This window comes from Propithecus coquereli, unplaced genomic scaffold, assembly GCF_000956105.1.
Source record: "Propithecus coquereli isolate 6110/MARCELLA unplaced genomic scaffold, Pcoq_1.0 Scaffold640, whole genome shotgun sequence".
NCBI classification, from domain to species: Eukaryota; Metazoa; Chordata; class Mammalia; order Primates; family Indriidae; genus Propithecus; species Propithecus coquereli.
Genome location: NW_012152397.1, coordinates 679,291 through 696,081, shown reverse-complemented (window position 1 = coordinate 696,081; position 16,791 = coordinate 679,291). Strand labels below are relative to the sequence as shown.

Below are 16,791 nucleotides of genomic sequence, written 5' to 3'. Positions count from 1 at the left end.
TTCCTCCCAATAAGGACAAAGCTTCTACCCTCCTCCCCTATCTCTGCAGGTGTTGCTCACTCCCCATCCCAAAACCCTCTATAAAACCCAAGGCTTTCCCCTCCTTCGTGGTGGATGCTGTTTTGGCCTCCACCTATCTGCACCCAGATGCTCAAAATAAACAACATTTTACTATACATGAGGCTTCGGGTGTCTCCCTCTTGGCTCCGGACCTAACATGAACAACTGCCATATTGACCATATTGAGTCTTCCTATCAATGAAAAGAGAATCCCTCTCCATTTATTTACTACTTGTTTGATTTCTTTCCTTACAGTTTTATACTTTTACTCATAGATACTGTATATATTTGTTTGATTTATACTTACGTATTTCTCTTTTGTGCATGCTAATGTCAACAGTAATGTGTTTTTAATTTCAAATTCCATTTGTTCATTGTTGGTATACAGGAAAGTGACCAATTTATATATTAACTTTGTATCATGCAAACTTGCTATACTGTATCACTTAGTAGTTCCTGGGGGATTTTTGTTGATTCTTTTCCATTTTCTACACAGATGATCATGTTATCTACAAACAGTTTTATTTCTTCTTTCTCAATCTGTACACCTTTTATTTCCTTTTCTTATTGCATAAGCTAGGATTTCCAGTACAATACTGAAAACAGTGGTGAGAGGGGACTTCCTTGTCTTATTCCTGATCTTAATGGGAAAGCTTCAAGTTTCTCATTATTAAGAATAATGTTAGCTATAGCTTTTTTATAGATTTTCTTTATCAAGTTGAGGAAGTTCCCCTCCATTCCAGTTTGCTGAGGTTTTATCATGAGTATGTGGTGGATTTTGTCAAATGCCTTTTCTGCATCTATTGATATGATCGCATCATTTTTCATCTTCAGCCTGCTGATGTGGTAAATTATATAGATTTCTGAATGTTGAATCAGTCTTGCATGCCTAGACAAATGCCACTTGGCCACAGTATATAATTATTTTTATACATTGTTGGATTGCATTTGCTAACATCTTGTTGAGGAATTCTGCATGTATGTTCATGAGAAATATAGGTCTACAGTTTTCTTTTCTTTTAATGTCTTTGTCCAATTTTGATATTAGGGTAATGGTGGCCTCACAGAATGAGCTATGAAGTATACCCTGTTTCTATCTTCTGAAAGAGATTATAGAAAAGAAACATTAAACAGAGAAATTAGTATCATTTTGGTATAATTTCTTCCTTAAATGTTAGGTCGAACTCACAGTGAACACAACTGGGTATAGTGCTTTCTTTTTTTGGAAGGTTATTAATTAATGATTCAATTTCTCTAAGATACAGGCCTATTCAGACTATCATTTTATTGTGTGAGCTTTGGCAGACATATCTTTCAAGGAATTAGTCCATTTCAATTAGGTAATCAAATTTGTGGGCATAGAGTTGTTCCATAATTTTCCTTTATCACTAGTTTAATGCGCATGGGATCTAGAGTGCCATGCCCTCTTTCACTTCTAATATCAGGAATTTCTCTATTATTAGTAATTAGTAATCTTTTTATTTAACCTGAGTAGAGGTTTATTATTTTTATTGATCTTTTCCAAAAACCAACCTTTGATTTTATTGATTTTCACTATTAATTTACTGTTTTCCACTCCACTGATTTCACATAGAATAAGTCTCACTTAACATCATCAATAGGTTCTTAGAAATTTCTTTTAAGGAAAATGACATATAACAAGCCCAGTTTTTTTTGTCATCACCATTATAATGCAACATTGAATTAAACAATGTTATTGGAGGACCTCTGTACATTATTGCACTAACAATCCTGTTTCAAAAAATCTATCAAGGACATTAAGTAAGGACTTCCTGTACTTTATTGGAACACTTTTATTGAGATATAATTCACATACAAGTTTTCCCCACCAGTAACCAATCAATAAATTTTATAACAAACACCAGCAGGGCATCCTCGAATTTAATTCTGACACTATCTACCTTGAGATAGTGTTAGATCACACAGTTGAAGACCCCGTACCACAAGACTAAGTAAGCCCCACTACTGATTCCAACTCTAAGCCCCAGGGTTCTTTAACCTGTGTTTCTGAACAACCAGCTATAAACTGGGGTCCCCACAACCCTCTCCTTAGGTTTCATTAAGCTGTTAGAGAGGCTCACAGAACTCAGGGAAACACATTAACTGGTTTATTATAAAGAATATTGCAAAAAATACAGAGGAAGAGATGCACAGAGCAAGGCATGTAGGAAGGGGCACAGAACTGCTATGCCCTTTCTGGGGTATCACCCTCTAGAAACCTTCACATGTTCAGTTATCTGGAAGCTCTCTGAATCTTGTCCCTTTGGGTTTTATGGAGGCTTGATTACGCAGGCATGACTAATTAAATCACTGGCCACTGGTGATTAGCTTTACCTTCAGTCGCCCTCTCCCCTCCCAGGGAGTTTGGGGGACAGAGCTGATATCTAATCCTGCCTTGATCTCTCTGGTGACCAGCCCCTATCCTGAAGTTACCTAGGGGCTGCAAGCCATCAGTCAACTCATTAACATATAAAAAGAACTTTAAAAATTTTAAGGATTTTTTTTTTTTTTTTCTGAGACAGAGTCTCACTCTTTTGCCCAGGCTAGAGTGAGTGCCGTGGCGTCAGCCTAGCTCACAGCAACCTCAAACTCCTGGGCTCAAGCAATCCTTCTGCCTCAGCCTCCTGAGTAGCTGGGACTACAGGCATGCGCCACCATGCCCAACTAATTTTTTTCTATATTTAGTTGTCCAATTAATTTCTTTCTAATTTTAGTAGAGACAGGGTCTCGCTCTTGCTCAGGCTGGTTTCGAACTCCTGAGCTCAAACAATCCGCCCACCTCGGCCTCCCAGAGAACTAGGATTACAGGCATGAGCCACCGCGCCAGGCCAAATTTTAAGGATTTTAAAGTTGCATGACAGCAAAGAGGACAAAGACCAAATATATATCTTACAATATCATACATACCAAATAATTTACCTATTTAAAGAATACACTTCAACGATTTTTTAGTATAGTCACAGACTTGTGCAACCATCCCCACAATCAATTTTAAAACATTTTCATCACCCCAGAAAGAAACCCTATACTGTTTATTTATCCCTGCCAACTCCCACGCCCATCAGCCTTATGCAACCCTTAAGGACACCAACTAATTGTGACTGATTCGGTGAGTTCTCTATACATTGCCTATTCTGAACATTTCATATAAACAGAGTGATATAATTTGTGATCTTCTGTGACTGGCTTTCTGCACTTAGCATATGTTTTCAAGATTCATCCATGTTGCAGAGAGTACCAGTACTTCATTCCTTTTTATGGATAAGAAGAAACGTATTTTTGTTTATCCATTCATTAGTTGATGGACATTTAGTTCCCCACTTTTTGGATATTATGAATAATGCTGCTGTAGAAATCCAAGTACAAGTTTATGTATGGATGTGTTTTCATTTTTCTTGTGTATATACCACAGGGTGGAACTGCCAGATGTGAACTCAAATAAAATCTTGAGCCTCCCTTCTCCTCTTGGTCAAGAGGATACCCTAAAACTGAGTTGCCACCCATGAGAAGGGAGTTCAGACATATCTCATCATGCCCCCTCCCTTCTTGTAGATATCCTTTGTAACTCATTAACAAGCCTAAGGACAAACCTGAAGGTCCTCAATTTACACAACAAATATATGCCTGGTAGCATGTCTCTGATTAAGACTTCTTTATCTTGATTTAAAACATGCCAGGACTTTAGACAAAGCTTCATTTCTTTAACCAATTCCAAGTCAAAGAGTCTTTAAACCCACCTGTAACCTGTAACAGCCCCCCTTTAAGTTGTCCCACATTTTTCCCCTGCCAAACCAATGTATGCCTTCCATGTATTGATTTATGACTTTACCTGTAACGCCTGTTTCCCTGAAATGTATAAAACCAACAGTAACCCAACCACAAGTCAACTTGCTCAAGGCTTCTTTGGTGTGGCTCTAGGCCATGGTCCTCAAATTTGGATCAGAGTAAACCTCTTTAAATTATTTCATAGAGTTTGGCTTCTTTTCCATTGACACTCTGACACAGGTCAAATGGTAACTAACACTGTTTAATTATTTGAGGAATTGCTAGACTGTTTTACAAAGCTAATGTACCACTTTACACTACCATAAGTGGTATACGAAGGTTCTGATTTCTCCACATTCTTGCCATTATTTGTTATTATCTCATCCATTAATTATAATTAATAGTGGGTGTGAAGTGGTATCTTTTAATTTTGATTTGTGTTTCCCCAATGACTAATGACATTGAGCATCTTACCACATGCACATTGACCATGTGTTTCGTCTTTCTAGAAACATCTATTCATATGCACTGCCCATTTTTAACTGGGTTATTTTTCTTTTTATTGTTGAGTTGTAAGTTTCTTGGGTAATCTAGATAAAAGTCCTTTATCCAATGTAATACTTGCAAGATTTTTCTCCATTCTGTGAGCTGTCTTTTCACCATTTGATGGTGTCCTTGGAAACAAAAATATTTTTTTTAACAAAGTCCAATTTGTCTAATTTTTCTCTGGTTGCTTTGGCTGTTAGTGACATATCTAAGAAATCACTGCTTAAGCCAAAGTCACAAAAACTTACCCCTATGTCTTCCTCTAAGAGTTTTGTAGTTTGCCCTTTCCATCTAGGTCCTTATACATTCTGAGTTAACTTTTATAGATGATGGGTGTCCACCTTCATTCTTTTCCAGGCAGATATTCAAATGTCTCAGTACAATTTGTTGAAAAGACTATTCTTTCCCTCCACTGAATTGTTGTGGCACCTTGTAGAAAAGCAACTGATGATGTAATTCAATTCTATTCATTTATGTCTGTACTTATTCACATTGTCTTCAATACTGCACCTTTGTAGTAAGTTTTGAAATCAGTAAGTGTCTTCCGACTTTGTTTTTTGAAGATTACTGAGGCTATTCTAGATCCCTAGAATTTATATATAAGGATCAGCTGGTCAACTTCTACAAAGAAGCCAACTGAGATATTGAAAGATATCTGTAGATATCTTCGAATCTGTATCTACAGAAAGATATCTGTAGATACCACTCAATCTGTAGATCTGGGGACTAGAGCCACCACAACAATACTAACTCTTCTGATCCATGCACATGAGATGTCTTTCCATTTATTTAGATGTCCTTGAATTTATCAGTGTTTTCAAGTTTTCAGAGTACAAGTTTTGAGCTTATTTTGTTAAATTTATTCCTACATACATTATTCACTTTGATGCTATTGTAAATGGTTTTCTTAATTTCACTTTCAAATGTTTCACTTCAAGTGTAAAAAAAACACAATTGATGTTTGTATATGGATCTTGTATCCCAAACCTTGCTGAACTGAACTCCTTTATTAGTATAGTTTTTTAGTGGATTCCCTTGGATTTTGTATATAAAAGAGAATGCCATCAGAGAACAGTGAATAGTCCTTCCAATACTTCTTCCAGATTGGAAAGGAAGAAATTATATGTTTATTATTCTTCCTTTCCAATCTGGATTTCTTCTCTCACTTTTTTTTTTTAACCTAATTGCCCTGGATAGAACCTCCATTCCAATGTTGAATAGAAGTGGTGAAAGCGTATATCATTGTCATGTTCCAGATTTTAGGCAGAAAGCATTCAATACTTAAACATTAAGTGTGATGTTAGCTGTAAGTTTTTTATAGCTGCCCATTATCAGGTTGGCAAAGTTCCTTTCTATTGCTACTTTAGTGTTTTTATTGTGAGAGTGTTGCATTTTGTCAAATACTTTTTCTGTGTCTATTAGATGATCACGTATTTTTGGTTTTTATCCTACTGGATGTAGTACATTACGATAATTGATTTTGAACCAATCCTGCATTCCTAGGATAAATCCCATTTCTTCATGCTATGTGATTCTTTTTACTTGCTACTGAATTTGATTTGCTGGAACACTGTTGAGAACTTTTGCATCTATATTCCTAATGAATATTGGTCTAAGTTTCTTTTTTGTGATATGTTTTCTAGTTTTGGTATCAGGAAAATTCTAGCCTCACAGAGTAAGCAGGAAAGTGTCCCCTTCCAGTCCATTGTCTATAAAACTTGGGAAATATTGGTGTTATTCTTCCTTCATATCAAATAATATGAGTAATATTGAATAATATTCAATGTTCAATATAATAATCTATTCAGTAACAATATTGAATAATTTTTAATTATATTAGTCTCAGAAACAAAACTGTTCTAACTTTCTAATTTTTACAACTTATTTCTTTGTATTTTATTGCATTGGTTAGGAGGACCTCTAGTACAATTATGAATTAACGTACTGATAAAAGGCTTTATCTGTTTCACAAGTATGATATATGTTACAGCTTTCTAATACAAACCTGTATTAGAAAGATAAAGCAGGTCCCTTTGAATTCTTTAGTCTACTAAGAGTTCATACTACTAAGGTGTGTTTCGATTTTACTGAATGTCTTTTCTGATTTTTCTCATTTAATAAGTTAATGTGGTGAGTTATATCAATAAATGTTCCAATGGTAAAATATCTTTGCAGTCCTAGCATGCACTTTCACTTATTCATGACATAGTACTTGTTCATCCTCCATTAAAGGCAATTTTATTTAGGATTTTAAACTCCATAATCATAAATGAGATTGGTCTATTATTATACCAGTAGTAGTACCTCCTATTTAAGTATCATCAAGGTCATACTAATCCCACAAAATGAAGTGATAGCTCTCTCTTGTTTCTGACACAGTATACTAAAAATAGGAAACACTGGTTCCTTGGAGATTTAACAAAATTTACCTATAAAACTTTCTAAACCTGAGGCATCTTTTGTAAAAGAAATTTCTGTTTTACTGATTCAGCTTCTTCCATGGTTATTGGCTTATTCAGCTTTTCTATTTTGAGTAATACTGTTAATTAAAATTTCCTGGGAAATTATTTATCTAAATTACCAAATTTTTTGGCAGACACACACAGTATTCTTACGCTTTTACAACTCTACTATACCAGTAATTATGTCCCCTCTTTGTCTTTTTAGTAAGTTTCTCCCAAAGATTTGCTTTTGATTTTATGGAGCTTCTTAACTGGTATTTCCCTTTCTATTTCACTAACTTCTATCACTAATTATTTTCTTCTACTTTCTTTAAGTTCATTTCTCTTTCTAGCTTCTGGAGTTGAACACTTAGATCATTTATTTTCAATCCGTGTCTTCTAATAAATTAACTTTAATAAATGTTTTTAAAATAAGATTACTCACAAAGGATCAATTTATCTGCATCCCAAAAGTATCTTTATTGTATTCTCAATATTTTGCGATATCCATTGTGATTTCCTCTTTAACCCAAGAGCTATTTAAGAATGCATTCTTAGTTTCCAAGCTATTAAGAAATATACTTACATTGTTGCCTAAAATCTTTCTAACTGCATTAAATAGGAAAACATGGTAGATATCTTGATTTTGAAATAAGTTGAGCCTTCCTTTGAGATGTACATAGACAAATTTTTAAATATTCTGTCTGAACATAAAAAGAATGCATTGTTTCTTCGATACAGATTTCCTGGGAAATTAAGCTTTTTAATTCTGTTATTCAAAGCTACTATACTTTACCTTGCTTAATCTTGATCTAGCAATTGATAGAGTGTTAAACATCTCCCATGTGTGTATTTCTAGCCTTGTAATTCTATCACCTTTTGTTTCATATGATACATAAAGGCTATTTTGTTAGGTAAACAAACTTCATGATTACAACATTGCTTTGACAGATTGTTTCTTTTATTATGAGGTAACCTTCTATACCCTTCAATGCTTTTTAACTAAAATATTGAAACAGTGTTATTATTTCCTAGTTTGTTTTACTTTTCCCTTTGACTAATTAAAAAAAGTGAATTGGAAAATTTGTTTTTTAAATATATTTACCAGTTTCTGTCCTTTGTATTGTTTCTTATATCCTATATATTAATATTTCCTCTCTGTTTACTTCTCTTTTTGCAAATATCTCCTAGCCATTTTAGTGATTATGAAGGTGATAAATGCCCTTAGTTTTTGTATGGCTAGAATATCTGTTTTTGCCCTCACGCTTAAATAATTTAGCTGCATATAAAATTTTAGGTTGAAAATTATTCTCTTCCTTGCACTTTGAAGATCTTATTTCATTGTCTTCTGGCATCTCTTGTGTTTATGCAGTACCTCCTGTCAGTGTAATTGTTTCTTCTCTCTGGTAGCTTTTCTTTTCATTCTTGATGTTCTACTATTTAAGACATGTGTCAAGCTACAAATTTACTATTGTTTACCCTGCTTGGTACTCTGTATTTATGGTAATGATTCACATTTTCTTTGGTGCTTGTAAGATCTCAGGTATTATCTCCTCAAATATTGTCTACTATTCCCTCCATTCTCTTCTCCTGGAACTCTTTTTAGATGTGTGTTGGAGGCTCTCAATTTATCCTCTATGTCTTCAATACATTCTTTGATAGTTCCCTCTCTTTGTCTCACGAGGAGGGAGAATTCCTCAACATTGTTTTCTAATTTTAAAACCTGTGTCTTCTCTACAATTTACATCATTTATTAACATTACTTCAATTTCTAATCTTTTATTTCCAAGATTTCTAATGGTTTTTAAATTAATTTTTATATACTTTTATTTCATTTCCATGTCTAAGTGCAAGCTTATGGCATCTGAACCACAAATAGCTTCCTAAGCCTAGCTTTTCACTATTGAAATTATTATTTAGAATCAGAGCTTTATATAAATTATGATCATGTATAAAGTCCTTTGAACACCACTAGAAAATTTCAATGTCTTCTGGTGATGATCCATGATCTCTATTTCTATTTTACCTCAAATTGAGAACTCTATGGCCTTTTGTTTGATGTTTCACCTAATAGGCTCTTATTCGTTGCCCAAAACTAAGGATTTAGAAACACAAATACTGCTGCAGTACTAAGCTTTGTACTGAAGTTGTTTAAGGAAGGAAAGCTAAGTCAGAAAATACTTTTTCCAAGTTCAACAGAAAAACAACAAAACTTTCACAACTATTTGCATAACATTCCCAGTTGAAGTCAGCTGGGAAAAGAATGGGTACTAAGAAAGAAGAGGAGGGAAAAAAAAAAAAAAGAATGGGTACTAAGGCAAGAATAGGCAGTAAGAGGAGTCAAAGGTAGTAATCTCTTTTATTAGCATTCCTCATTACTGTTTGCACTTATACGTCAGCTATTCTCCAAATAAATGCAAGCACAGCTATTATAACGTCAAAGCAAAAAGTGTCACTACTGGGGAAAAACAATGTTTAGACTTTGGGTTCATTATGACCTGGTTTGCTGAAAGATAAACAATGCTGAGCACATCAAAATCATAGTGTGACAATCATAAAACCTACATTTAGACTTCATAGTAGATACAGTAAAATATGCTGCTGCTTTAGAGGAAATCTTTGAATTTGATTTTTATTATGATATAGGTAAACAGGCAAGACAAAACTAAATAGCCAGCACCGACCTTTTACACACTATGCATTTTCTGTAGGAATGGTTCCAAAATCTCTCAAAAAGGATCACAGTATTTCTTTTGAAATTCTGTAAAAAGTTACATCAACTGTGCTCTATGGCCAGCTTGAGTTTATTGAGAACTTCAGATACTAAAGATACAATAGCACACAAAAGATTATTTATTGGGTGTAGATACGATCAAAGCAATTTTAACATACCAAGTATGTTTTCTAAACTAACCCACATTATAAGCTCTTTATTTCAGAGATATAAAATTTCAATTGATAATACATTTCAGAAATGAGATGTTGTTGGTCTTTTTCATTCAGAGTTTTAGAGAAAAGTCAATTTTACAATTTCAAAGAAAACAAGGTAAACCCTAATAGCTTTATTTGGGGACAGAGAAAAACAGAAAGCAGAAGAAACAAGTTTTGGACAAGATTAACTTCAATTTATTTTATTTATTTATTTTTTTTAGGCTGGTCAAGTGAACAATTTATTCAAAAAAGAAAGACTGAAAGAAAAATCTATAGAAAGGACGGCCAAGCCACAGACGTATTGGTATGAGAGATAAAGGAAGAAAAAGGACATCAGTGCATAATATTACATTAAATTTAAACTGGTTATCAGAGGAAACACTACCATAACCTTATACATTAAATGTATAACAGGTCATCTTGACAAGAACATATCACTGCACAGTTTACAGTGGTGCTCTGTCAATTCAAAGATGGAAACAAATTTAAACAAGGAGAGGAGGATAACAAATTCACATGAACATGTTGAATAATCACAGAGAACTTACTTCTCATGAAACTTAACACATATTCAAACAATGATGATACTGTGAAAAACGTATTATCTATCACAGTAGACTATACTTCCTGTAAAATAAAAACCAGCTCATTCATCCCAACCTCCACAGTAAGTCTTGCAGAGTGCCACCATACCTACACATGAACATCAGCTTTCCCATCTCCTTATCAGCCTATGGAGGAACAAAATTAAATAGCAAACAGTCCTCTGGCAAGCCATGAGAAAACAGAACCCCATCCCATACCACAGTCAGTAAGACTTTCCAAGCCAGGGCTACATTCTGCAAGGCCTGAGAACCTTCCATCCTATAGTATAATGGTTTTCAAACTTTCACCATAATTAACCGCAAGAAATATATTTTATATATTTTATATCACAACCCTATACAAATACATACATATGTAACAAACCAAAAATTTTGTGTAGCTGTATTTACGTAACCATACCAAGTATAATGTACTGTTATTTTCCTTTTTATTCCTTCTTAAGTTGTAGATCACAACCCAATTTTGTTATCTATCAATGGGTTACTACCTATAGTCTGAATACTACTACTCTAAAGCAGTGGTCTTCAAAGTCAGGTACTGTGCTCTTGCGGGGGTATTCAAAGGTTTCCCAAGGGATACATAGGCATATGTTGTTTTAAAGGAATTAACTTCTAGATCCTCAACTCTCAAAAATATTCTTCCTAAAACAACAGGGTGTTTAAACTCAGATTCTCCATCTTTACCTCCCTTTCATAATCACCCTTCTCCTATGTAGCAAAAGAAAGGCTTTTCACCCACCCTCAATTTTACTGTGGTATATCATCCTGTTGTATTAAAAATTCCTCTGTGGTATCAAAGCAGAGGGACAATTTAAAATACCACTGTCAAAAATAAAAAGTGAATGACTAACTGTGTAACAAATACTTTGGCAAGTCAGGTGGTTGCAAAGTCTGCTTTCAACAAAATTGAAGGAAGATCTAATTGAATTGTTAGCTGACAGAATACAAATATTTTTTAAGCTAAAGCACTATGTAATTTTAACACATAATTCAGAAAGAGGAGAACTGAGTTATAATTACTAAAATAAAACTATTTATGAACTAAGGGTTCTCAGCATTTATAGCTTAAAAAAACAAAAATTTAAAAACTGCAATAGAACTGATGCTGAAACCTATCTTTTTCTAGCGGTAAGTAATACTCATCCACCAGAATCCTGATTTAATTGGGAGACCCAATATATCTCAAAAGAGCTACATTTCCAATAATTTTTTCATTTTAATAATTTTTAAAATATATGAATTATCTATAGTGTGATTGTGTATTTCTAATAATTTTAATAATATCTCAATACAGAAGAAATTTATATCTATACTTTTTTTGGACAGAACTCTGACTAAATTATTTTTAAAACACTTTCAAACACAAGATACTACTTCAGTCCACTGGGTCTCAAAGTGTAGTCCCTGAACCAATAGCATCAGCATCACCTGGTAACTCGCTAGAAATGCAAATTCTGGGATCCCACTCACCTAGTGAATCAAACTCTGAGGATGAGACCCAGCAATCTGTTTTAACAAACTCTACAGGTAATTATGCTGCACACTCAAGTTTCAGAACCAATTCAAGAATAAAATTCTAAGAGAGATAGATAGATATAAAGAAGAAACCCAACTCAAAAGGCAAACAACGTAAAATTTCTGCTAAAACGCTTATTCATGTACTTTCTGTTAAATGGATAGTGACAGACATTAAATCACTACAATATTTTGATTACACTGGGTATGTTTAAAAGCAGGAAGTTTTAAATTGCTGAGTATTGACAATATTATAAATTTTATATCCTTCATATCTTTTTAAACTTAAAAAATTTTAAGCATCAACTTGAAAATGTGTGGAGTGCATATAAGTATATAAATATTTTATGTATATAAATTAAAAAGTTGCATGATCACTACTCTAGGAGTTCTCAAACTGTGGTCTTTGGACTAGCAGTAATTGGAATCACCTATAAGCTTATTAGGAATGCAAATTCTCAGGCCTCACGCAAATATACTATGGTCTAACAAGCTCTCAAAGTGATTTTTATCCACAATAAAGTTTGAGAGCCGCTGCTCTAAAGAGTAGTTTTCAAAATTTAGCCTACATCTGAATCACCTGGAGAGCCTGTTAAAACACTGACTGGACCCTCATCTCACAGCTTCTCACTCAGTAAATCTGGGTGGAATCCAGATTTCTAACAACTGTCCCAGGTGACAGTGATGCCGATGCTGCTGTTCCACAATCACACTCTGAGAACTGCTGGTCTAGTGAACTGTGGAAACGATATCTGGCCGATACCCAAAATGTAAACTCCTTCCCTGATCCTTCCAATTAGGTCTCCCATCATATTCTCTCGTGTATTTGCCTTACATAGTTTCCTTTTTAACAACTCATCTCACACAATTACTTAACATCTGTCTTCCTCACTTGAGTCCAACCAAGTTAAAGAACCACATAAATTTATACCCAGCACCTAAGTACAATGTGTGCTCCATAATAGGTATTAAACAAATATTTATTGATAAATAACTGAACATTCGTTAGATTAATTTCATGAAATGTCAGTTTTAATATAACATGGCTAAAGCTATTAGTAGAATGCCAACAGTCCTGGTTTGCCCAGACCTGTATCTCAAGTGTTAAGAGCAAAGGCTCATGTCTCAGGACTATGTACCTACTGTATTAAATATCAACACAAAAGTCAAAAAACAAAGACAAATATGGATAACGCATTTTTTAACTTGTTTCTCATTCCATTCTTAACTCTAGCCTCCCAATAGTATTCTTTTATTATGCAATATAAGTACAAATAAAACGAAGGTTTATTAAATAAAATTAACACTGTACTCACTGGGTGTTGAGTCAGAAAGAAAAAAATTAACACTGTATGACCAAGAAACTTAACATTTTAAAGCAGTTTTAGTATTGGGGTTGGTGGGAGACAGGAACTTACCCTCTTTAGCCAAATATAACTCCTTAAATTTTGCTCTCTTTTGATTAAATTCTTGCTCAAGCTGCTGCTGTGCACGTGAAAATTCTGCATTAATTTTTTCCAATTCTGCTACCCGTTGCTGAAGAGAAACTGGAAAAAAAATACTAGTTAACAAGTAATCAAGTTTATTTATAAATTAAAATTCAAGAATAAATTAGTAGTCCACTGCTCAGTGTTATACATGAAGCAAGTTGTCAAGGTCCTTCCAAAGATCCACTATATTCTAGGAAATTCTAATTTTAAAAGACACTTCTATTAGACTTAATACACAAACTGTGAATGAGTCACACAAAGTGAAATAGCATATATACAGAGAATCACTAAGGCCAATTTCCAAAAAAAAAAAAAAAAACCAAAGAACTTCTAAAGTTCCTTTGTACAGCTGACAGAATGTCAAAATATTTTTGCGTGGTTAAATATTAGATTATTGGACCTATTTATCCTACAAATGAACCCACTGCCAATCTTGCTATTTCCTGCTTCTCTCAAGTGTTATAAGCAAACTCCAATAGGTTCCCTGATTAGGGTAGCCATACCAGACTGAACTATTCTTCCAATTTCAAAATGATCCATTACCATTATACTGAAATCATAATCAAGAACCCATTCATATGGAGAGGACACAGAACTACACATTCTGTATGAACACTTAATTACTAGAAGATTATCTGGTTTTCAGATTAATGTTGATCATGGTGTGGCAGGGACAGACACATTTTTTACTTTACCGGCTCTATAACATTGCCACAGGTGATGAATGACTGCCTTCCCTGACCACGCCCAAGGGCTCTTTTGGTCGAAGCACAGGGTAGGAGGTCCAGCTGTCCAAACCCTCCACCTCCTCCTTTGCCTCAACAACATCCCAGCCTTAAAGCTATGACCATAATCCCTTCAGGGGATATCTATGTATCAGTACAAATCAGCCACTGTCCAATGAGCTAGGCCAGCAGACATCCCAGTTCCCTACTACAAGGGACTCCAGATAATGATGATTCGCCTACAATTCTGAGATCTGAGATATATTTAAAGGCCATCCCCTCCCCCAACCCATCCCTCAATTTAGTTGAGAGCTAATTTTATAATGCATAGAAAAAACATTGGAAAAAAATGTACCAATGATTTATCTGAGTAATAGATTTGTAGCTCATTAATTTCTTCCATATGCTTTTAAAAGTTCTCTAAAATGAGAATATATACTCCTTTGACAATAAATAATGAACTATGCCAGCATCTATGCCATACCAACACCATGGAATACTACTCAGCCTAGAAGAAGGATGACTTAATGCCTTTTGCAACAATCTGGATGGACTAGAGACCATTATCCTAAGTGAAGTATCTAAAGAATAGAAAAACAAACACCACATGTACTCACTATTAAACTGGAACTAACTGATGAGCACACTTGTATGTAGAGGGAAGTAAAACTCAATGGAAATCAAGCAGGGGGGAGGGGGAAGAATGGAGGGGATGAGCAAAAACCTACCTCACAAGCACAATGAACACTATCTGGATAACGGGTACACTTCTAAACCTAACTCAAGCATGACAAAAGTGATCCATGTAACCAAAAAATTTATACCCCACAATACTGTGAAATTAAAAAAAAACAGAACTAAAACCAATATAGACAGTCCCAGACTTACAATGTTTCAACCTACGATTTTTTCAACTTTACTATGGTACCCACACAGTATTCAATAGATTACAAGAGATAGTCAACATTTTATTAAATAATAGGGTAGATGTTACATGATTTTGCACAACTGTTGGCTCACATTTAAGGTAGGCTAGGCTAAGCTAAGCTAGGATGTTAGGTGTATTAAATGGATTATAAGTCAAGGAGCATTTGTATTTTGTTCATTCCTGTGACATCTCCAGACTAGCCTCACTACGGACTGAACAGTATCAGTACAATCCATGGCACAAAAAGAAAATGACTGCTGCTATGAGTTCCAAGTCATCAAAGAGAAGTCATTTCGAACAACAAACATCTAAGGTCTTAAGGTCTTAAGGTCAAAGCAACGACATCTCGTCTACTGAAGGCTTGATAACTTTGAGAAAAAGAGGAATGAGGAATCCACTGAAAGGGGAAAATATGCAATTATCTCATATTTACCATTTGAAATCATGAAGGAAAGTTGTTCTCTGTGCTATTTATTTCTGCTGGTATTTTTATTGCTAGATCCTAATTGTTAAATCAATTAAACAACTTTTCCACTTAACACTTTAGTATTACTGGGAGCTACTAATTAGTACAGAGATAGGGAAGGGTTCTGGGAAACCAAGAAAGGAGAAAATATAAGATCCCTTTGTTCTTATTTTCCCCTAACACCTATATCCCCACCCTCCCCTACCTTCTACCAAGACGTATACATTCACACACAAAACAACCACACTGTTCAACATCTGTTATATTTATATTTAGGAACTGAGGCTAATGAATCAACAAAAACAAAAATGCAGCCTTCAAAGCCAAAGCCAAGATTAAATGTGTTTCCACTGGCCGGAGCGGTGGCTCACGCCTGTAATCCTAGCTCTCTGGGAGGCCGAGGCGGGCGGATTGTTTGAGCTCAGGAGTTCGAAACCAGCCTGAGCAAGAGCGAGACCCCGTCTCTACTAAAAATAGAAAGAAATTAATTGGACAACTAAAAATATATACAGAAAAAATTAGCCGGGCATGGTGGCACATGCCTGTAGTCCCAGCTACTCGGGAGGCTGAGGCAGGAGGATCGCTTGAGCCCAGGAGTTTGAGGTTGCTATGAGCTAAGATGACGCCACAGCACTCTAGCCCGGACAACACAGTGAGACTCTGTCTCAAAAAAAAAAGAAAAAAAAAAAATGTGTTTCCACTGATTTCCACCCCATCCTGGCTCTCACCCACAGTTCAGACCCAGTCTCTACCCACAAGTCTGACAGGCTCTCTCCAGGCTTCTGCACAGTTTTCAATTCTAGAAATCCTGACCCCTATGAGGATGTACAGGGTAACTCACTTATTCTCTTTTTTAAAATTAACAAAATTAATATGCTTTCCTTGGAAAAACGGCCAAACAAGTACTTCTAACATACTGCAATGCTACAACACAGAAAGGCCAAAATAACCACATTTAAAAAAAAAAAAAAAAAACACATTTTACAAAAATGCCTTTACTGCTTCATGTAGAAAAATCAATTTACTCTGGATAAGACAACAGCAAAGTTTACAAATAGGCGTATCCTAAATGCATTAGCAATCAACCACAAATCAAACTGAAAATAGCTCTCGTCACACAAAATGCTGTATTATTTTTCTAACAGTGACTAATAGATTACAATAATTAGCTAATAGTTCATGTAAAAAGTACTTAGTGTGGCATATAAAAACAAACTGATAAATGATAGCTATTATTATTAAACTAAAGGTATTTTCAATGAACAAAAAGAAAAGCAGAGTGGTCAAGTGACTTTGTA

The 16,791-nt window shown here is 34.7% G+C and overlaps 1 protein-coding gene across 2 annotated transcripts in view; it reads right to left on the bottom strand.

Moving 5' to 3' along the window:
- RABEP1 (rabaptin, RAB GTPase binding effector protein 1) overlaps positions 1 to 16,791 on the bottom strand; it is a 119,134-nt gene that overhangs the window by 66,041 nt on the left and 36,302 nt on the right. For both annotated transcript variants that reach the window (XM_012659910.1, XM_012659911.1), the window contains exon 2: positions 13,303 to 13,431. In XM_012659910.1, coding sequence (XP_012515364.1) covers positions 13,303 to 13,431 — 129 coding nt within the window. The remainder of the gene's footprint in view (positions 1 to 13,302; positions 13,432 to 16,791) is intronic.